This window comes from Hippopotamus amphibius, chromosome 13 (genome assembly GCF_030028045.1).
Source record: "Hippopotamus amphibius kiboko isolate mHipAmp2 chromosome 13, mHipAmp2.hap2, whole genome shotgun sequence".
Taxonomy (NCBI): Eukaryota; Metazoa; Chordata; class Mammalia; order Artiodactyla; family Hippopotamidae; genus Hippopotamus; species Hippopotamus amphibius.
In genome coordinates, this window is record NC_080198.1 from 81,858,521 (window position 1) to 81,883,181 (window position 24,661).

The following is a 24,661-nucleotide window of genomic DNA, read 5'->3' on the forward strand; positions in this document are numbered from 1 at the left end:
CCAAATAGTTTTCTTATTTCTACCCAACTGCCTTTGAGAAAATAAAATGCTGCTCCAAGTCTTTAAAAATACAGCTAACATCAAAACACTATACAGTTCATTTGGACCAAAGTATCTAAAGCCACATTTCTTATAATCCTGTCAACAGCTGCACTAGTACACTTAGCTTTGTTAATAAATATAGAAAGTAATCAAGTATCATTTTTTTTATTGCCTGAGACACATATCAAGAAAGTTTAAATATTTAATGCAATGACATCATTGCTTCTTTCAGCAATGTCAATCACTTTTTGCCATTTAATGGTTAGAGTATTTTGCATGCTAATTTAAAAATTAAACCACATAGTTGAGAACAGGCAGACACACAAACATACTGACATGACTCCATTGGGATTCAAACAATTTTTTCTTAATTTTCCCAAATAAAGTTTCCTTTTCTTTGGTTCCAAAATATTTGCTGTAAGTTTTCTTAGTCATTCAACAGTGGTCAGACTTACATTGCTATTCTTACCTCTCGTCTGACATTAACAATCTGGGATATAATTGATATCTCATTTTGTATTATATTACACATATATGCCAATAGAAATTAGAGTAAGATCCTGGGATATAAACAGGTTCAGTGGGACTTCGCTGGTGGTGCAGTGGTGAAGAATCTGCCTGCCAATGCAGGGGACACGGGTTCCAGCACTGGTCCGGGAAGATCTCACATGCCACGGAGCAACTAAGCCCGTGTGTCACAACTATTAAGCCTGCGCTTTAGAGCCTGCGAGGCCACAACTACTGAAGCCTGCGTACCTAGAGCCTGTGCTCTGCAACAAGAGAAGCCACTGCAATGAGAAGCCCACTTACCGCAATGAAGAGTTGCCCCCATTCGCCACAACTAAAGAAACCCCATGCGCAGCAATGAAGACCCAATGCAGCCAATATTTATTTATTTATTTAAAAAAACGAAAAACCAAAAAAAACCCACAAAAAAACAGATTCAGTAATGATTAAGTAACAGAGCAGTAGGGCAAGAAAATCTTTAATATAGAGTTCTTCCCTTACTAAGTGCAGGGTTTTATCTCTGCTGATTTACCCTTATCTAAGCTCTCTTGAAAGCTGCTAGGAAGTTAGAGCAGACAGTGCTCCCAGACAGCGTTGAGACCAAGAAAGGCAATAGATCCATTAAAATAACAAGCCCCATGTGATATACTCAATATTTAACAGCTGCTTAACACATCTAGTTCACAACTTGCCAAACATATAACCTCAAAGAATGAACAATGTCAGTGTAATGATCCAGAAACTCATGTAGAGAACACATGAAACCATTCAGTCACGGACCCAGACTTAGTGCCCCTTGGACTGCTATTTAAATTCATACTCTAAAATATATTCACATTCAGAAAGGATTTTAGGTTACTTAAAATACTTTATATATACACATAGTTAACATATATATCTATAGTCAAGATAAGGCTATAAAAGCCTTCAATAAACAAACTTTAGTTGCAGAAATCTAGTGAGGATAAGCAGGATCCAGAACGAGTTGGGTGGGATCATTGAACACTTGGATTTTGGCAGTCACAGAAATAAGGGAAATGTGATAGATGGTGAGACTTGTCATATTTCTGGAATAAGGAAAATTTCTGATTGCCTTCTTAGAATCTTGATTTCATGCAAGTGTCAGAGAAGACACAGAAGATGGTTGTCTAAATATGCCTGAGGCTGTTCCTTGGAAGAGCTGTCTCAGGTGCATAAATGTCAGGGGAAGAATCGTCACCGCATCAAGAGCGAGTTCTCATCCAGGGAAATAAACTCTAATTAGCCTCTGAGGTGACAAGGTTGATTCATGCTATTCCTGAAAACTGTGAGTGTGACATACCCTTACTGAGACAGAGGCTGCCTTACTCCAACCTGGAGGTACTGACAGCCACACTGTCCTTCAAAAAGTGTCTTTGATCTGTTCAAAAAGTTTGGGTGCATAGAGTTCTTGATCTCAAAATAGAAAAGCTACAATTTGTACCCAAATGATTTTGAGAGAAGATGTACCCTTCAAAGCTCATCCAGGACTTCCCTGGTGGTGCACTGGTTAAGAATCCACCTGCCAATGCAGGCGACACAGATTCGATCCCTGGTCTGGGAAGATCGCACATGCCAAGGAGCAACTAAGCCTGTGCACCACAGCTACTGAGCCTGTGCTTGTAGAGCCCGCAAGCCACAACTATTGAGCTCGTGTGCCACAACTACTGAAGCCTGCGCACCTAGAGCCCATGCTCCGCAACAAGAGATGCCCTCGCTGGCCACAACTAGAGAAAGCCCATGCCCAGCAACAAAGACGCAATGCAGCCAGTAAATAAATAAGTACATAAATACATAAATAAATTTATATTTTAAAAAAACCCTCACCCATAAGAGAATATAAATATGATCCATCCAGTCTTTATTCTTACATTAAAAATCAGATTTTAAACAAAAATATATTCTGATAGTCCTGTCTGAATTCAATGGCTTCAAAACGTACCCAGCAACAACCAGCAGCTGATCTGTTAGATGTGTTTCTGGAGCAACCCACCCCACAACTGTCATGGACACTGAGAGGATAATTATTATTATGCTTTCAAATGACAATGTCTTAACAGATCTAACTGCAAGAGGGATAACTTCTAGTCTGTGTTCATAAGGCATCATCATTGCTGTTGAACAGAATTCTTTTCTTTCTTTTGGTTGTGGCAAGTGAATATTTACTAAATCAGGTATTCAGTAAGTACAGAATTGGGTTGTTTAGACATAAGCACCTTTAAAGGTCTAAAATTAGAATCTGAATTGTCAATAGAAAGTGCTTTCCCTTCCTGAGGCTATAAACTACACTATTTGAGAAAGCTTGTATTGTGTGAGATTGCTCATAGCATCCTGTAGCTTGGCCTCAGATAGTTTCTAGTTACAAAATCAGGAGGTGACAAAAAATTGGTAAACTGGTTTATGAAAATGTATACTCTTTTAATCATTTTCTCAGTAAACTGAAAGATTATGACAAATATTAGTCATGAGATAGTTTTGCCAAAAATTGCTTGCTTTTAGTATAAAGTAATATATTAAGAGGCTGGGACTTGAAATATACCAAGAAAATGTAGGGAGTGTAGCTTGGTTTAACAGTTGAAAAAGAAAAAATAGGATTTCTCTAAGCAAGTGATTTTTTTAATCTTCAGCCTTCAAAATGTGTTTTTCACATGTAAGAAGATAAAAAGAACAGCTTATTCCTTTATGAAATCATATTTTAAAAAAATTTGTTAAATACTGAGGTTAAAAGTGTAAGTTATGTTAAAATCACAGAAAAGAGAAAATTAATTATTAGATAAAGATACAAGAAAAAGGTGCTATTTTCTAGTTTGGTTGTTTTAACTATGAAAAAGTTAATAAAACAGAGACTTTTTTGTTGCACTGCCAGTGGCAACTGCAGTGCTTGGCACGTGGTATGCGTTCAATGAATATTGTCTTTTTTCTTTCTTGCTCTTTGTAGCAAGTTCTTTTTCTCATCATACAGCGTCCTGTCCTTTGCTCTGAGCCTATATTATACACCAAGGAAAAGTTATACATTGCTAATCACTAGCAGTGAAATTTTTGTACAATCTTTCCCACTCCCCTCCAGATAAGACAGCTCCAATGGCCAATCAGCCAAAATAATAGACATTGTCCTCAATTGATCTCCAAACCATTTATCACTTATTCAATAACTTAAGTAGGTAATACCATGACATCTAATAATTAGGATGATAGCTAACACTTATATTGCATTTATTTTGTACCAGGCACTGTTCTAAGCACTTTATATGTACTAACCCATTTCATCTTTATATTTACCTTGTGCAGTCAATACTATTATCCCTATTTTGAAGTTGGAGTCACTGAGACGCTAAGTAACAAGTCCGAGGTCACACAAATAGTAAGTCATAGAGTAGGAGTTCACACCTAGACTACAGAGTCTCTCATGAAGTCTACATTTCTGCACGCAGTTTTCCTGGATTAATGAAACACATTTCACTGCTTTCCTTCTCTTATTCAAAAGTAGAGTAGAATTTGCCCTGCTCCTGTGTTTGTCTCCACCTAGTGATGTCTTTATGTTGCTCTCCTGAAAAGATACACCTTTGTTGTTTTGCATTTTAATGTCAAGGTTTTATTCTACTGCTTACATTTCCTGCTCTTCCTATCTTCAAGTCAACATATCATTTAAACTTAAAATTTTAAATGGTTACAATTTAAAATATTGTACCAAGTACTTTCAGACTGCACACGTGAGAATCTCTTGTACAGTCAGGTAGTTAGTAAATGTCTTATGACATTTCTGGTGCCCGCATGTTTCAATTCCTGAAAATCCAAAATTTTAAAGGGCTCCTGGTTGTAAATGAAAAGATGTGTACTTTCACAATGATAAGATTTTGTGACCTTTTAAAATCACTACTAAAAAAATTTCCCAATGATTTGAAAAGAACAGAAAATATAGCTGAAGTAGGTCATGTAAGCAGGCTATGATGAAGCTTTAACCTGTACTTCACAAATCTAATTTCATATAGGATAAAGCCCTAATCTACCAATTTTAGATATGAACTTTACTTCTATGTTTTAATATTAACTTTTTAAGAGAAAATTCATTTCAACTTTCATACTGAAGAAAACTATTTTCGTGAAGGGACAATTCTGTGAGGCATGGGACAGAATCATGTAGGCAGTAAGCTCTTAATAAATTAGTGAATGCAAAAAATATTTTACCAATTGATTAGTTTTGGATTAGCTAAATAATTATACCTTATATAAAACCACATTTTTGTCTTTTCCTCTCATTCATATTCTTATCTCATTGCATTGGGTAGGGCTTGAATGAAATGTTTTATGACATTACAAACAAGAGTCCTTTTCTTGTTACTGGCTTTAATGAGAATACTTCTAATATTTTATCATTTAGACTGCTGTTTCAGTGGTTTTTGGTATATTTCCTCCAGAAGCAGCCTGATATTACTAGTTGGGTATTTTTTAAGCTATTAAAATTAGAATTTAATTTATTAATTTAAATACACATTTAAAACATCATTTAAGATGATATTAAAATATTAGCTACAAAAATAAATGTAGTGGAAGACTAAAATGACCCATAAAATTACCACTAATTAATCCTGAAAAGTGGTATCTGCCCAAATAATAGGTGTAGCATGGAACTTTAAAGAAAACCAACCCATATCAACCAAACACATTGAATGCTTTTTAAACAATTTAAAGCTGTTCCTCTACACCTTCAACTTGTGACTTTAGCCTCATTGATACCTTGTTCTAAGGTATACTAATACTATATTTTAGATACTTCAAAATTTTCTTTTACTATTGTACCATAAGCACATGTAAACAATACTTTTTAGGTTTATGATATTCTATTTAGAATTTTCCACATCTGAAAATCTGAAAGTGATTTTCAAAAATCATATTTGGTTACAAGCACATTTTGTTATTCGTACTTCAATTTTCACTATCCAGAATATCTAAATTACGGACAAACGGAGAATTCACATTCTTTAATCAGCTAGTATGAAGCTGCAAGGGTCTCTTGGTGATCAATGTTTATACCCTAAAAGTCCTGACTATTGAATTACTTAATCTTAGTAAATTACTATTGCATCTGTGCTAAGGATAATGCAATTTTATGCAGCCAAATTGACAGTGTTCCAAAGAGCATGTGGAAAAAGCCAGTCGTGTGAACCATAGATTTCACTTTTAGCAGTAATCTGTTAACCTACATCAATAAACTGACTTTGCTACATTCTTCACTATGGGCTGCTCTTGCCCAAATGCACTGTCATTGAATCTAACAATAATGACAGCCTAACAGGCATTGAGTCTTAGGCCAGGCATCATTCTAAGTGCTGTACATGAATTAACCGGTTTAATTCTCAAAGCAACTTCTGTGAGGGGTACAAAGCATGTACTATTATTACATGCCCCTTTTACAGAGGAAGACTCTGAAGCATGGTTACTTGAGTAGAAAGTAAAAGAGCTGGATAATCTATCTTCAGCATTTGTATTCCTATTCACCTCACTATGCTGCCTACTTGTGCAATGTGTCAAAAGGGGTCATCGGCAGTTTTAATATCTTAAAAACATGTATTTGCGTTTATGGATTTGAGAATAGACATAAAAAGTAGAAATAATCAGAAGATTTCAGTTGTAACACATAAGTAGTTAGCTATAGTTAACAGTGTAATATATTTGTATATAAATTTATAGTACTTGCCATGTGCAGTAAATTATTGGGCACTGCAAATCTTTAAATCAAGAATTGTGTATTTAAGGTATTGGTTAGAATAACACTTGAAAGAGAATTATGAGGAATTGCACCAAGTATGAAAGTTAAAAAAATTAAGACATAAGGATGCTATTTTCATCTTTAATTTTGGATATGTAATTAATCAATGTTCGGGGTATAAACAAAATCACTTGGGACCATGAGTGTTATCTAAACTCTCAGTTTCCTCTCTACAAAATGGAGAAAGAAATACCTGATCTCTGTACAAACGATGCAGCGAAGAATAACAAAATATTCTCGATAAATTCTCTTGTGCTTTTCAGAGTTTTAGACATACATACCTGAAAGATTCCATTAAGGAACAATAAAAATGTAATTGCTTATGAAGCATCATAATGTAGTATAGAGAGAGGTTACCTGCATAGAAAGCAACTATAAAAATAATTACTTCTGGGGAAGGGCATGGTAGCTGGGAAAGGGGAATTATGCTTTTTGTTACATATACTTTTGCACTGTCTTAATTGTTTAAAATAAGAATAAATTCACATGCTACTTGTGAAGTTGAGACAGACAGATAGATAAATAGACAGACAGATACACAGACATTCAAATTATATGGAATATGTAAACAGATATCAGAAGACAAGTGTCACCAATATGACTCTGAGCAAGAGAGTTGACTCTGTAGACCTCAGATTCCTATAATAAATGCTATAGACACTCTGTCTCTAATACTGCTGTCTTCAGGTTCTAAACTACAAGAGTTAGTGAGGGGTATAATATGGGGAGAATGCAAGGAACTCTCAGCCCCAAAATAAAGCAAAATACTTAACAGTTCATCCACAGAGACTTATCCTCAAAATAGAATACTGTTCCCATCCTATTGCCTCTACAGTTTTTTGTTAAAGCACAAAGCACAATGCTAATTTAGAAGGTCAAAAGCTTTTCAAACAACTTCAGAAAATAGAAAGAACAGCAAAGTATCTAGGTAAGATACTGTAGTACATGAACCTAGCTCCAAAATGCAAAGCTGTTTAATTGCTAATCAATGACACTTTAAAGAAGGAAAAGATGGGCCACCTCTAAAGTCTTTGCAACTGGCCCAGTTATCAAATATTAGTGAGTTATAAACTGGAAAAATTAACAAATCCATGACTGTTAGATTATTTGTCATTAACTACAATACATGGTGTGCACACTGATACAAGAATCCTTTTTTAATAAGAACAATTGAAATAGACATATAGGTAGAAGTTGCAAATCTCTGATCTATTTAAAAGGCCCTGATATGGTTAAATAATTTTGGTCCTCTCCTGGGTTTTCTTTTTTTATCAGTTAAGTTTTCAGATTCCTTTCAGTGGTCTTCACCCTGCTCTCCTCTCCTTCCTTCCACTATGCTTGACTTGTGAATGCAAACTTAGCCTGTCCTGCACTCTTATTCCTAAGAATCAATAAATCTAATACGTAGAGGTAATTTAGGACCTAATAAATCAACAACAACTGAACCACTGCTTCCCACATAGTGTAATAGCCTTCCCATGCCCATGAAGCTAACAATTAAAATAATGAAAATAACATCAGCATCTAACACAGAGTGTTTGCTATGTGTCATGGATTGTGCTACATACTTTGATCCTCACAATAACCCTACATTTTATGTACTATAATTACTCCTGTTTTACATGTAAGTAAATCCAGACACAGATAAGATAAGTAACTTGCCCCAAATTACAAGGTGAGTGAATGGGTGATGGAGGCAGGATTTCAGATTATCTGACTCCAGAGTTGTTGCTCTTAATCACTACTACACTGAATCCTGTCCAAGTTTAAATCAAATGCTTATCACACTGATCTTGATTGGTCCTCATTCTAATTCTTCCAAATCTGCTATTTTTCACTCACTGTACATTGAGGAGGAACCAGAGTCCTCAGGACAATTACCATAAATTTTTCAGATTTTTGGCCATCTGTCCCAAATTTTCTTCATCACCTCACTTTCTTCAACACAAAAAATGTCCTTAAAACCTAGACCCTCTTCCACCTCTCCCTGGCTTCAATGCATTGGCAGTCTCATTCAAGTCCACTGCTTCAGTAACCACTTCGGTCAGAGGACCCATGGATGTCTTCATTTCATTCCAGAATTATCCTCTGAGCTCTAGACATGCAGTCCAAACTTCCCATTAAAATCTCCTCTTGAATGTCCAACAAGCACCTAATATAACTCATGCTCTCTACCCTCCTTCCCACCAAAACCAAAAACAAAACCTTATCCATAGCCAGTGTTCTCTATATAAATGGGCTACATCACCACCCATACTGATAGACAGAGGAGAAATCCAAAAGTCATCCTTGTCACCATCCTCTTCCTCACCTTCCTTCTTGGCGTCCTTACCAAGCACTCTGAAATAGGTCCTACATCTCTCTCAAAGCAGTCCCCTTTCTCCATCACCCAAACCACCAGCAAGCACTCCATTCTAACTAATATCACCTACTGCCTAGAGTCGACCTCTGCAATAGTCTCCAAATACATTGCTTTGCATCTCTCCTGGCCTCATCTCAAGTTGTTCTCCAAACTGTACCAGGTGACCTTTTCAAAATTCAAATCTTATCTTGTTCTACCTCCCAGCTCCACCTCATCCTGGGCTTAGGATAAACATCTTAAAACAAAATCCTTAATATGACTCACAAGGTCCCACAGGATCTGACTTTCTCTTTCAGGCCTCATATATATACCACATTTCCCCTCAATGTTTCAACTCCCAGATTTCTTTTAGGCTCTTGCATGTACTATTTCATTTTCCCATAGCACATGTTAACTCCTCTTACCCCTAATTTTCATATCAATTCCTTTCTTTAAGAGAATAGGTCACTAGAGGTCATTATGCTAAATGAAATGTCAGAGAAACAAAAATATCACGTGGTATCACTTCTATGTGAAAACAAAAACAAAAGCAAAAACACCAAATTCATAGAAAAGTCGTTGCCAGGGGCTGAAGGATGAGAGAAATAGAGGTTGGTAAAAGTGTACGAACTTTCAGTTATAAGATGAAAAAAGTCTGAGGATCTAATGTATAACGTGGTAACTATAGCTGATAACACTTGTATAATTAGAATTTGCTAAGAGAATAGAACTTAAATGTTCCAGAAAGAAAGGAAGAAAGAAAGAAAGAAAGAAAGAAAGAAAGAAAGAAAGAAAGAAAGAAAGAAAGAAAGAAAGAAAGAAAGGAAGGAAGGAAGGAAGGAAGGAAGGAAGGAAGGAAGGAAGGAAGGAAGGAAGGAAGGGAGGGAGGGAGGAAGGAAGGGAGGAAGGAAGAGAGAGAGGAAAGATGTAAGGTGATGGGCTGTTAATCAACTCAGTGGGAGGGAATCCTTTCACAAACTATACGTATATCAAATCATCACGTTGTACACCATCTATCTCATATTTTATTTGTCAATTATACCTCAATAAATCTGGGAAAAAATTTTAAAAATTATCTATCTCTCTTTTTTAAAAAGAGAGCAGTTTAGTCATCACTTCCTCAGATTCCGCCACCCTGCCTATCACAGAGCACACATTAAATTCCCACATACTTGCTAGTGAGTGAGGGAAGGAAGGGAGGGAATGATTACTTTCAACAATTTTCTATTGGTAAATTTTATTCAGTGTCATGTTTTTCCAATATTGCTTTGTTTTGTGATCTTTGCCTTAAAGGGTCATTGTTTTGAGGTCTTTCTGATGGTTTCACCTACATCTTAGTTGTTGTGGAATGTACACATTGAGCTGTGAGATCTGAAGTAAGAGGCAGGCTGCCACAGTGCTATTCTATTTGCTGCCAGAACAGCTTATCCTCCTTAGAGAGAAAAAGAAGGGTCTTTTGTATGAAATTTGAACTTCATATTTTTGAGAGAAATTTGCCATTTTACTCTTCTCCCTACAAGCCTTATCTTACTACAAGTTTAGTTCCTTTAAAATGGAGTAATATTGGACTTGGATAGGCTTATGAAGGGATAAATAAATGGGACATCTACCAAAGATTTAGATTCGGTGATGCTTATGCCTTAACTCATTCAAGTTTCAGGAAAAAATGACAACTAGTATTCAGTCTTTCCACCCCACCTGTCCCCAGATAAATGAGCATAAAGACAAAATATGTGTATTAATTTTATTTCAAAAATTTTAAATTTTCTTTATTTTACAGCAAATGAAAAATACTGTCATGTCTTTTCAGATACATATGTGTCTAATTACTATTTTGACTAGTAATTTTAATTCTACCGGGATCTGAGATAATTCCATTCAAAGCAAATTTTTAAAGATATCAATTCTCATCATTTCTCTAAGCATATTGGAGGATGGAGAACAGGAGAAAGCATATTTTCTTTACTTAACCTGAAATGCTGAGGAATGCAGATGCTCTTGTGAACTTGTAATCACCCAATAAACTGATTTTCAGAGTCAAAAAGACTACAAAAATATTCTGACTTGTCTCTTAACTCTGGTCAAATGCAAATACATGCCATCACCTTAACTTTAGAGAATTTGTATTACAATAGTAATTTTCCTAATGAAAAAAACCAAGAACCTCATTAAGAAAGAACCATATGTATATAGTCAGGGGAAAAAAGCTGAAAACAAAACCTTTTTTGGAATCTGTGATCATGGATCCCATTTTATGCTCTGTGTGTGTGTGAGAGAGAGAGAGAGAGAGAGAACGGAATGTTCCATTATGAGTTTTTGTTTTGAGAGCCAAGGATGGCTCTCCGGCCATATGGAAGCAATTCAGTATAGTGGGCCTGGTGGCCAACTGTGTAGGTTTTCTTCCTCTTCACAACCCAATTCAAATTATGTGTGAAAATGGGTAAGTGCCAATGAAGAGAAAAGTATTGGAAGCTACACCTGAAAAGACATTTATCATTGCATATAGTGGGTGTATGCACCCCTAAAATCCTGGGGGTGTAATCAATGGTCATGTGGTGTTGCAACTGGCATTACTAGTCATAAAATGAACATCTGAAAGCTAATAAAATAACAGCCTAATCATGTTTGTGTTCAAAATAGGAAAGTCTTCTTCTGGAATAAAATTTCCAGGATTGAATGAACAGAGTAGCGAGCATAACATAGGCAAGAGGATTCAAGAAGTAAATAGAAGTAAATTCAGTAAAATATGGTATCGAGCATACCAAACCAGCATCTCTTATTTAGACTCACTTACCATTAAAATAAAAAGAAAAATATAGTGTTCCTGAAGTCCTCACCAAAGGACTTGACAACATAAGAAACTCCAGGAAAAAGAAGAACAATGTAGAGATAGATAAGAAAAATGAATCAAAACAATCACAAACCACACTTCAGAAAGTAGTCTTCCCTGTGTCAAAAATTGTTTGGTAAGAGAACGCTCTAGGAAAATGGATGCGTGAGTGTCGCAGTGCTAATGAATCCCTTTGTCTAGCTTTTGTGGAACGTTTTTAGCATTCCCAGCATCCGAGTGACCAGACCAGGGGAGGATGGATAGCATTTAAGCCATGGACCTGGCTCTCGTGGGAGGTAAGTAGGGTCTTGGACCTCCGTAAAGGAGACAAAAGGCGTAGAGACCGCTTAATGGGAAACCGTGAAGTGTGCTGAGGATTACTGGAAGGAAGGGGTCCATACCAAATGACCATGGGTTTATGGCTTCATTGCTAATTTGTTATAAGACCTTGGTTTTCTTATTTGTGCCTCAATTGTCCCCATATCCAAAATGAGAATAACCTTTGCTGATTCACATCATTATAAAGACAAAATGAGATTAAATAACACATGAAAACACTTTTTTAAAATGAAGAGTCTAAGTGCAAGATATTACCATTGGGCTGTAGTTCTTTGGCATCTGGAATCTATTCCAAACCACACTCAGCTCCATGGACATATACTTCTCAAAGAGTCTCATGGGAGCTTCTAGCCCATCCTTTCTTCTAATGAAGTCACATTTTCCTCTCTAACTGTCAGGGAACTCAAACATCACAGGCTCCACCGAATAAGGTAAAAAGATAGTCAGAGAGCTACACCTGACCACAAGTTCTACTCTCCCCACACTCCACAATTTTACTTAGCGGTATGGAGATATTACCTACTCTAGGACACAGTTTGCTTTTTAAGCTGTGTTAAAAAATAAATAACATACACCAGTTTTCTTTATAAAATCGAAAACCAAATACATATTTTAAGTTACTTTGGTTTATGTCAGCGGTCATTCTGATTTTACTAATTTTATATATGGAGACTATAATAAAGATTTTAAAAAATGCTCTTTTTAGAGGAAAAGAAGTCACATTTTGGCACAGAAAATTAAAGAGAGGAGATTTCTCAGGCCAGATTTCCTTGGCAGCAATAGCACATGGTTCATGTTTTGAGTATTTTGCAGAGATACAGCATTTATGGTTCACAAAAAGTAGTAAGTAAAAAATTTTCACCTTAAACCTTTTGCATGGATTCTACTTAAGGAAGATCAGCTTACTTGGACCTTAATAGGGTTTGGGCCAAAAGAAAAAGGAATTTTAAAAATTATTCTCTGGGGCTGTAGTGAAGGTAGAACTGTTATGGGAATGATGAGAAGCAGTTTTGTCTGGAGACGAAAATTATGAGCAAGTAAGTGAACCATCTCTGTCTCAGTTTGTCATTTAATAGTGACAGAGTCAGTGAAGATCAGAAGAGAGAATGCATGCAATGCATTAGAGACGGTGCCTGGCAGTCAATATTATTATTTGTACTATTATTAATATTAACATCTACTGTTAGGAATGATTGGAATACACACCAAAGCTAATTCTTACACATGAAGAGGATACATGCATATGTTTAGCCTCCATTGTAAATAAGCAAGGCATTATGCCAAATCCTAAAACTATAAAGAAGTATGAGAAAAATTATCTGCTCCCAAGAAGTTTACCACTTTGCAGAAACTGTAGATATACATTTAAAAAATAAATCTGAAATGGGCAAATATCAACAGGCAAAAAATGCTATCAGAATTTAAAGAAACTCATCACTCTGAGAATACTTTTAAAACTTTCTCAAAATATAATTTCTTTGATAACATATAATTGGAACAATTTTTAAAAGTCATATCTCTGAGTCTAATAGGTTTACAGGTTATAAAAGTGACAAACAAATATCTGTACAGGCAGCTGAAAAGCATCCCAGCATTACTTATATAGGACTGTTTAGAGGATGTTTATATGCTTAGATTATGTGAACACGCCTGCATTTTCAGGAAGCAAGCAAACCACCTTCAAGGCAAATAGCATTCCTCAAATCACTCTAATTCCACTTCCAGCCCCATTATTCCACCAAAACAGTTTTCACTGAGGTCTTGGTGAGATCTTCACACCATTAAATCCAGGAGGCCAAAGAACCAAGCCAGAGAGCTACAAGGTCGGGGCAAGGCTTAAAATCACACCAAGAGCTTTTGCACAGCAAAAGAAACCATAAACAAGACTAAAAGGCAACCCTCAGAATGGGAAAAAATAATTGCCTATGAAACAACGGACAAAGGATTAACCTCCAAAATATACAAGCAGCTCATGAAGCTTCATACCAAAAAAGCAAATAACCCAATCCACAAATGGGCAGAAGACCTAAATAGACATTTCTCCAAAGAAGACATACAGATGGCCAACAAACACATGAAAAGATGCTCAACATCACTCATCATCAGAGAAATGCAAGTCAAAGCCACAATGAGGTATCACCTCACACCAATCAGAATGGCCATCATCACAAAGTCTGGAAATCACAAATGTTGGAGAGGGTGTGGAGAAAAGGGAACTCTCCTGCACTGTTGGTGGGACTGTAAGTTGGTACAGCCACTATGGAAAACAATTTGGAGGTTCCTTAAAAAACTACAAATAGAATTACCATATGATCCAGTAATCCCACTCCTGGGCATATACCCAAAGGAAACCATAATCCCAAAAGAAACTTGTACCATAATGTTTATTGCAGCACTATTTACAATAGCCAGGACATGGAAGCAACCTAAATGCCCATCAACAAATGAATGGATACAGAAGATGTGGCATATATATACAATGGAATATTACTCAGCTATAAAAAGGGATGAGAGGGAGCTATATGTAATGAGGTGGATAGAACTACAGTCTGTCATACAGAGTGAAGTAAGTCAGAAAGAGAAGGACAAATATTGTATGCTAACTCACATATACGGAATCTAAAAATGGTACTGATGAACTCAGTGACAAGAACAAGGACGCAGATACAGAGAATGGACTGGAGAACTCGAGGTATGGGAGGGGGCGGAGGGTGAAGGGGAAACTGAGACGAAGCGAGAGAGTAGCACAGACATATATGTACTACCAACTGTAAAATAGTCAGTGGGAAGTTGTTGTATAACAAAGGGAGTCCAACTCGAGAATGGAAGATGCCTTAGAGGACTGGGGCAGGGAGGGTGGGGGGAACTCGAGGTGGGGGAGTCAAGGAAGGGAGGGAATACGGGGATATGTGTATAAAAACAGATGACTGAACCTGGTGTACCCCCAAAAAAATAAAAAAAAAATTAAAAAAAATTAAAAAATCAGAAAAATTAAAAAAAAAAATAAAAAAATAAAATGGCATCTACTATACCAAAAAAAAAAAAAAAATCACACCAAGAACTGACACAGGAGAGACAACACTGTTACCACTGCTGAGCACAGAACTCCAACACTTGTTGACTGTTATAGCATCAATCACATAATTTTATGTAAAACACTTAAATTGCTCCTGCTAGTGTTCTGGAATCCTTCATGAATTAAGGACACTGCCTACCAAAATTGGCACTGTGCCACGTGAAGGTAAGCCTCCTATGACTCTCATAGCTTATGTAGAGACTGCAGAGAAAATCCACAGAGGCTTACATCCCCATGACCTGGGAGCCTGTAAATGTTTACTGAGTGATGGTTCCCTGGAGCTTTTCAGAGAGTTTCCTACTGCCTTCATTCGATAACAACCTTAGTGCCCCGTGTCCAAATAACTCAGAAGTTCGTCAAATGCAAACTACTCTCCAGTCACCCACGTTCCTATAGTAACAGGCTATTCTGCACTTGCTCTGCATTATGTTCTTACAGAGAGGTAGGAGAAGGTATAATTTGAGTACAAAATTCAAAATATATGTTATGCACCTCGGATTCCTATGCCCTTTTTCTAGTTCTCAAAAGGGAGTGATTGTCCAACTATCAAGAGTATGGCTCCTAACCATTTACCTGACATTCACTGCTGGCACACAAGAAATTCGCATCGTAAACAAGACACTATCAACAAGAATCATACATGAAGAAGGGATCACATTCCCCCTCAAAAATCCTTAAAACCATACCTTTGGAATTTGCTCACACAAATTTCACATTTGCCCACATTTTACAGGGCAAAATAATCAACCTGTTTTATATAAATCCTGGAATTTTAATTTCAATTACTAAATTATAAAATATTCTAAGTAATAATAATTTTTATGAATTGTTAATGATGGTTACCTAAATTTAATAGCAAGTGATGTTATAGGTCTTATCAAATGACTTAGGCATTCAGAAAACACCCTAAATTTTAATTATTAATTTTTCTCACAATATAAATTAAAACTTTCTCACCATATAAAAATCAGTGTGAAACTATCTGTCAGGATTTCCTACAATACAAATCTAAATAGAGCTGAGTACAGTACAAATAAAGATTATTTTAATCTCAACAATAATGTAAATTTTCCTTTAAGATCTCTTAGTATCTGGCATGATTGTGACTATAAAGAAGAGCCTCATTGACACTGAAAGCAAATCACTAATTTAATAGTTTTAGCTTGTTTTCCCTGAAAAGTCTCCAAAGCATATAATATCTAACAAAACAGTATCATAACTGATATAATTTTTAACAAGTTTTCACCTTGCAGTATTTGATACCTGTCAACTTTTAGGAAATCACTATGTTCAACTAGTCATTTTGAGAAAAGTAACCAAGCTCTTTTTATACATATTAATAGCACCAACATATATGTGAACTTCCTGTCAAAAGTAACCACCTACGGGCAATGGAAGGCTTTCATTTCCATGCTTTTTTAGGTACACAAACTATTGATTCGTGCATGTAGTTGAATCTATATTTAGACAATCTTACTGCAATATTCTTACACTCAGTTTTCTCTTACCTTCTCTAAAGCAAAGGTTCTCAAAGTGTGGTCCCTGGACCAGCAGCATCAGCATTGCCTGAGAACTTGTAAGAAATGAAAATTCTCAGGTCCCTCATCAGAACTGAATCAGAAATTCTGAGGTGGGGCCCAGAAACATGTGTTTTAACAAGCCCTGCAGGTGATGCAGGCTAAAGTTTAAGAACCTCTGCTCTAAAGCAAAAAGATATTCTCCAGCTATAAAGAAAAGGTTTTATCCCTTACTTTGGAGCAGTCAATTTTGTAGTGTCCTATGTCTCTAAGCTCAAGATGCCTTTTTTTTTTTTTTTATAGTTTATAGAATATACCAGATTTCTTTACGGATGATACCAGATTTTTAAAGAATTTCATTTAACAAAGATTTTAGAATATGGCATATTCTCAATAAGTGCTAAAATACTGATGTGCACTTAACTAAAGATATGTGTTGAAAGGGGAAAATGTGGTTATTCAAAACAGCATGATATTATAGAGATAAAATGGATAACGTCTTGTCTGTCATAAATTCAACAGATTCTTCCCAACAATTAAGGTCAAAGAAAACAGGGTTGTTTCTAACTCTTCCCCAATAGAATTTTATGGGTCCAGAACTTGTGCCATTTACACAAGTGGAGCCATGTCTACACGATGAATGCATGAACTACAGAGGTAACAGATATTCCTATACAGAAGCTTTCAAAGGCCCAAAGGATGGATAGAGAGGAACTGGTTTATTTTGCCAATAGCTTGCATGGTGTGGCCTATATTATTAGAAAGGCTAAAAACTTTTAAAAAATAGAAGAAATGGATTTGATTATAAAGATATGAACCTCAATTTCTGCATAAATAGATAACAAATACTAACAGTAAAGCTTTGGGCAAAAGCTTTCTCCCTTTTAACTAGAAAAAAATAGGGATCAAATTTATAGTATGAATCATTTTGATTATGCTTTTAAAATTGTCCTTAATTTCATTTTAAGAATATCATTCCCTATTCTATATAATTGTTATTACATTCATCAGAAAGCTGTAGGTCTCGAATTTTCCTGTTTCCCTTAGGAGCATTGTAAAGCCCACATTTTATGTGCGAAGTACCCAAAGTAGTGTGATTCCCACTTTATAGCGGATTTCGCACTGGAATACAAATGTTTTGAGAATTCTTAAAATTTAAGGAGAGACAAGGTTTTAATAGAGCAACATAACTTGCATGAATAATTCATCTTTCACAGATGTCACTGTCATTCTAGAAAAAACACTATATATTCTTCTTTAATGTGCTTAAAGACAATGCTAGACTATGAACGTGTCAAATTTTCAGTTATATTAAGAGGGAGATGATGTGCTTAGTGAAGTAAGTCAGAAAGAGAAAGTCAAATACCATATGATACCACTCATATGTGGGATCTAAAATATGACACAAATGAGCTTATCTACAAAACAGAAACAGACTCACAGGCATAGAGAAGAGACTTGTGGTTGCCAAGGGGGTGGCGGGGGGGAATGGATTGGGAGTTTGGAATTAGCAGATGCAAACTATTATATCTCTATATGATAAACAACAAGGTCCTACTGTATAGCACAGGGAACTACATTCAATATCCTGTGATAAACGATAATGGAAAAGAATATGAAAAAGAATATGTATAACTGAATCATCTTGCTGTATAGTAAACATTAACACAACATTGTCAACCAACCATACTTCAATAAGATAAATTAAAAAGAAAAAGGAAAGCTAGAAAAAAAGAGGGAGATGGTGATACATCACGAAAATAAGAAATGTCATGGCATAAGTTAATAAAATAACTTGTCAAATAAATCAGAGTGTTTATAGTAAATTTATCTACCCAACAGCTGGCTAAACCCATTAAATCAATTTCACAAGGCTGTTCTAAATTAAATTCATTTACATCAGAGAAAATCTGAATGTAATACCTGAGACTGTGCATTAATATTGGCTCCTTCCTTAACAAGGACTTTGACAACTTCTGCTTGTCCAGCCAAAGATGCAATGTGAAGAGCAGTGTTTCCTTTCTGTTTTGGAGAAATAAAATAGTAAATGTTGGAGGCTCCCAATTTTGAAGAAATCGAAATGTATAGGTATTTTCAATTTTGCTGATGATTTGAAGTGGTTAAAACTTGTCATTCTATCAAGATTGCAGCCCACCTTAGGAAAAGACAATTTTTACCATCAAAACATTGGCCATCACATACAGTGTCTTCCTTTTCTGTCCTGCACAATTCCAGTTTACTGTTAAGACCATGGAAAGACTGAGTTCTTACTGAATCAAATAATCTGGGATGTGTGTACTTCGTGTGTGCGTGCGTGGTGTGTGTGTGACAATATTACCATTCACGTTATTTAATTCACAACAAAAGAGTCCTACCCCAAGATAAAAATAACTAAAAAAAAAAAAAAGTTTATCTGAACCATTGAATTTATTTCACCTTGCAGAGAAACCTAGGAATTTTAAGTGGTAGAGAAACTGACAATTCATAGTTGTATTTCGAGTAATTGGAGTATATGGTTGTTCAAAATATTTTGGGGAATAAAATAAATTTTACATGAACTATACAATGTTACCAATAATTTCTACCATTTGCTACATCAAAATTTATCATCAACAGTACCAAACAAAATTAAAAAAGAATTTAAACCCATCATGAAAGGGAAATATAGGCTAAGAGATTAAAAGATGCCTATGATGGGAGTAAAACAAATAACAAAAAGGAAAAGAAAAAACAAACAAATCTGTACATTCAAAGCCATAAATTTGGGACACTAGTTCTCTTTTTGCCATCTCCTCACTGTGGGCCTTTAGCCACTCATACTATTTTGAAGGCTTAGTTGCCTTATCTTTAAATGAGGAGGTTTAATGAGATTTTTTTCTGGATTTAAAATTCTACAATTGTAATCTGTGATTAAAAATGAACCTATATTTTAAAACATCAACAGAGTTTAAAGGCAAGGAAACAAACAATAATAATATAAAGAGTTAAGCAAGAAAAAGTGGTTGGTTGGCTTAATGACTATATTAATAATGACCAACTCAGGGGAAGCAAATAATCTGATATACTTTCAAACTGACATTCTTTAAATATTTTTTTAACATTTATTTGATGTTATCAAGAGAAATGTTAATAAAAATGTTTATTCTCTCTTTATGTTAAAGTAAGCAATTTCTTGCATACAGCAAACATATTTTAACTTCTTTGAAATTGCCAAAGAGTTTTTGTTTTTAAATTTCCTCTTGAACTGCTATATACTATACTGTGAGCAGGGTCAGTCTACATTTTGGCAATCATGCATGAGGTGTTGGAAATTCAAGTTCACTGGCCATATTCCTAATTTATTCCAGCACTCTTTTTGTCTATCCCTGATTAGACTAATGACATAGTTGGGGGTTTGAGTGCCTGCCACCTCTCTCTGCATCTCCTACAACCAAACTGCCATGCTCCAGCCCTGGTCAAATGGTTTGATTCTGATTGGCTACTGTTTTTTTCCAAATTAAAATTTCACCTTCTAAAGATAAGGATTTGTCACCACCAATGATATTTTTTAAAATACCTGTTGTTTCTGAAATGATTCCCCAAAGACAGGATTCAAATATATTTTACCAAAAGCAGTAACAACAAGGAAGTGACAGGTTCTAGTAGGCCAAGCATCTTGTAAATTCCTTTAAAAATGAGTCCAATTTCTTTACAAACACACATTAAAGTGACAAAATCTAATTTTACCCTAATAATTCAATCCATGATCCAAAAATCTCTTTTCTGTTAGAGTATAAAGGATCTGCATATTCTCTTACCAAGTTAAATGAATACATTGAGATACAACTTAATGAAAGCATGAAAATGACTTGTTCATTTCCACTGAGAAGTTCACTACATCAATTTATTTTAAAAAATGAATTAACCTTGAGAAAATAGGTACTTTTGTGTACAGAGGATTATATTCATCTAGCCTCTATGTGAATCAAAGGAAAAAAGATAAAATACTAGAATCTAGAGATACAGAATTCTTCAGCCTCTAAGTCCCTAAAGGAAACCATTCAAACACTGCAAAGTTTAATGGACAGAGTTTCAATTTCAGTTCTAGAATCTTTGATGTTCCAGCAAACCTCTGGAATGTACAACCAGGGAAAACAAGCTTTACATCATTTCTTTTTTTCCAAGAAAATAAATCCTACCAGCATGAACATTACCTTAGTGGCAGAATCCACGGAGGACCCTCTCCCCAGCAGCTCCTGCACCAGCCCCACGTGGCCTTCCTTGGCAGCCAGATGGAGAGCATTGAGTCCATTCTGGGAAAAGAAGGAAACAAGGCCTCAGAAGTGGAGGAATGATGAGGCAGACAGTTGCTGGCCTTATGCAAGTATATAACCCAGAGGATAGACAGACTCTGATCTCCTCTTCTTCTCTTTCTTTTTGCATTAGCTTGAAGCGATTAATTTCAGAAAGACTAATTTCCAGTGATTTTGATTCAGAGAAGCAAAGAGGTAAATATTCATTAGAAGTGTGAATCTTCAACTTCAACAAACTTTCTTTTTAGACTAAGAAATATCTAAATACCTTTCCAGTGAGGAAAGAAAAAGAGCAACTCTGTTTCATTTGTTGTCCCAGCCAGAAATAAAATTCTGTCCAATTTCTAGAACATGAAGAGCTTTAAATAAATCTTACTTTTTAACAAATAGGAGAGAAATGTCTCTTTCATAAAATGTAATTAAAGTGTCATAGGACAATTTCTAAGGTAACAACTTTGTAAGGGCAACATTATACTTAAACAAACATTTAGCACTATGTCGCTGATTTGTCTTAGGGGTTTTTTTCAAAAATTTAAAATTTATCTTATAATCTATGATAATACTGTAATATCTGGTTTCTAAATTCCTTAAAAATTAATTATACACCATAGCATTGAAAAAACTTTGAAAATTCCACTAAATATGGTATTTATATATATTATACTAAGTTTGAAAGCAGATCTTGTCATATATATAGGAAGAATCAAATACAAGCACAAGTTGCTTCATGGCAAATTTCCTATTTGTGGTCACTGCATATCTTATTTTCTAATGATTTTCTTATGAAAAGCATTCAGGCTTTTATATTTGACTCAAAAATAAAGTAATACCTGTTTTTCTTCTTTGCAAAACATGATCTTGGTTTGTCACCAACATTTAACTTTGAGTAGCCAACATAATTGTACTATTAATACATTCATGTCATAGTTTCTATATATTTACTGACAAGAATTAAAGCACTTTTGAAATTTATGATTATGTGTGTTCCTAGAAAATTTAACAAATGAATCGACAATATAATAAAAACTTGAAAAATATGAAATTTTATGACCCCTGGATTCTACCAGTATGCAAATGATGTTAATAGTATTGACTATACACAAATGATTCAACAAAGAAAATTAATTTTTTTAATTTATTTTTTTTGAGGTACACCAAGTTCAATCACCTGTTTTTATACACATATCTCAGTATTAAAATTAATTTTAACTCCCTTTACCAGACCAAGGAAAGCATTATATTTTAAAGTTGTTTTCTGAGCTAATTACTCAGCACCCAGTCTCTTTGGCAATAGGAAGTATTTAAATAGAGGTAATCTACTTCACAAACAGTAAACTCATTCTAACAGACAAGGAAGGGAAAGCAGTATATCTCTTGGGTAGGAATTTTTAAGGAGCTATCTAAGCCTGATGATGTTTGAGCCTTTAACTTTCCTGATTATCTTTTTATTTTGTATATTCTTCAGCATGACATTTATTGGTTTTCTGAAGCTTTTTACAGGAAGAAATCTTTTACTTTGTAACATGATTAAAGGTTTTGGAGAGTGGATCCATTCTTTCTGCCTGTAAGAATCAAAAGTTCCAGTCACTGGGAATTGCTGAAATAGCCTAGCAAATTAATATTTAAATAATTTTGCATTTTAAGATGTTTCTTTTTTTTTTTTTTTTTAAGGTGTTTCTTATAAGAAGTTGCCTTGGGCTTCCTAGGTGGCGCAGTGGTTAAGAATCCGCCCGTCAATGCAGGGGACACGGGTTCCATCCCTACTCCAGGGAGATCACACATGCCGCGGAGCAACTAAGCCCATGCGCCACAACTATTGAGCCTGCGCTTTAAAGCCCGTGGGCCACAACTATTGAGCCCATGTGCTGCAACTACTGAAGCTCACGCACCTAGAGCCCGTGCTCCGCAACAAGAGAAGCCATGACAAAGAAGAGCCCGCGCACCACAATGAAGAGTAGCCCCCACTCACCACAACTAAAGAAAGCCCACGCACAGCAAAAAAGACCCAACACAGCCAACAAAATAAATAAATTAATTGAAAAAAAAAAAAAAGAAGTTGCCTTTACTTTTCCTCAATTCTTACCGCTAGGCTGGCTTGAAAATGATCTCAAAAGTGCATTGTGAACATAAATTTCTATGAATTTAAAATAGAAAGGTTTGAGAATTAAGACTTTTTAAAGGTGTAAATTTTTATTGGATTACATGAGTGTCCAATTTTCTGAAGGTTAGAGTATTTACAATATTCTTCGCAATCTCCCCTCTGAGAGATATTCCTCCCTTCACTCTACAGCATCAGCTCAGCTGAAAGCTTTAACTTGCTGTAGACAACACTGTTAGCACATTAAACGTACTATGTTCATGTTTCAATAAATATTGACGAAAACATTTTAAAAAGTTAACAAAGGTAACAAGACACCATCTCAAATAGAATATAGTTGACACAATCTAAAAACTTATGAAGTTCAAATATATATTTAAATTAAACAATTTCAGGAGATGTTAGCCAAGAAGGACTCCAAAGTCAAACTATTTATCTTAGTTTACTCCAGAGTTTTCTTTGCACGAATCCAAAATGTAGCCAATCTTATTTCCACACACACAAAGAAACACAAATAGAAAACATTTAAATCTGCAGAACAGGATAAAACATTTTCTTAATAATTGGCCAGGTTTATTCATTAATTACAAGGCTGGGGCTCTAAGTTAAAAGAATTTTACGAGGACAAAGTACCTTTTGGGGGGGGTCACAAAGATTCCACTACAAATCATTGCAGTATAGTTGCATTTTATTTAAAAAGTCATCAAGAGTATGACCAAAATTTTTTATATGAGGGATAGTTCAGAAACAAAATTGTGTATAATATGTAAATCGAATTCAGGATACACGTCTTCAAGATTTATGTAACATTACTCCTGAAACTAGAGTGATTATAAAGACACAGATGATAATAGATGAAATTCTAATTATAAATGCTGTAAATTCTTAGGCTGCCTTCTTTTAAAATACAGTCAAATTGGGACTGTTAACATATCACTGAATTCATGTCCTTCAGCTGTAGGAAACAGAAGACAAGCAACTTCACGCCAATGTTTTGGTTTTAGAACTTCTAACCCAAAATATATTTAATTAGCAATTGAACATGTTGGGTAATTGTTATCAGAAAAAGCAACTCAGCAGCAACTGGACTTAACACCAAAATGTTTTATCCTGTGAATATGAGGCAACATATAAATTAATCATGTTTAAAATGGAAAGTGATAAATAAATCTGTTCAATAGTAGAGCTCAGCTAACTCTTTGAGAATGTATTTTGTAGTTAACCCATTTGGGTGAGACCCTCAGGTCATGCTTCTAAAAACCAAATTTCCCACAGGAGCAACACTTGACACTCTTTAGCTTCCCACAGTCAATTAGCAATACTGGCCCACATTCCAAAGGATGTTTTGTTGTCAGATTTTTTTCACTTTGCCAGTGTGGGATGGGAAGGAAGTAGACATACAGAACTGGTCAGACTTTTTGTATTTGGGTTCAAATACTACAGGGCAGGGCTTAGTATTTGCCCAGCAGTGCCTCCCACACATAGGGTGTTTGAGACACATAGGTCCTTTTTTATATCAAAACATAAGATATTGTTACTTTCTGCATTTATTAGAACACTTGTCATGAAGTTTACAGAGTTCTGGCCAAAAAGTGTTCTGAGACAAACTCATATTTAACAGGAGCATTAACTAGTCATTCTCCTAGATTAATATCAGAATAAATATCACCAAAAAGCAATGTACCTGGGACATGTTATCTCTATTCCCTACAGAAATGGGTTCATTGAACCATGAAATGTTACTATGTATTTGGTTTTTACATAAGGCAGATATAAGAAATGTCCATTTGAGCAATATTTATGTCCTTGTGTCTATTTTAGATGAGTTATCTTG

The 24,661-nt window shown here is 35.2% G+C and overlaps 1 protein-coding gene across 2 annotated transcripts in view; it reads right to left on the bottom strand.

The window, feature by feature from the left end:
- The window catches only part of ANK2 (ankyrin 2), a 235,942-nt gene that overhangs the window by 158,457 nt on the left and 52,824 nt on the right, over positions 1-24,661 (bottom strand). For both annotated transcript variants that reach the window (XM_057704400.1, XM_057704401.1), the window contains exons 3-4: positions 20,631-20,729; positions 18,361-18,459 (exon numbers count right to left, since the gene is read on the bottom strand). In XM_057704400.1, the coding sequence (XP_057560383.1) occupies positions 18,361-18,459; positions 20,631-20,729 (198 nt within the window). The remainder of the gene's footprint in view (positions 1-18,360; positions 18,460-20,630; positions 20,730-24,661) is intronic.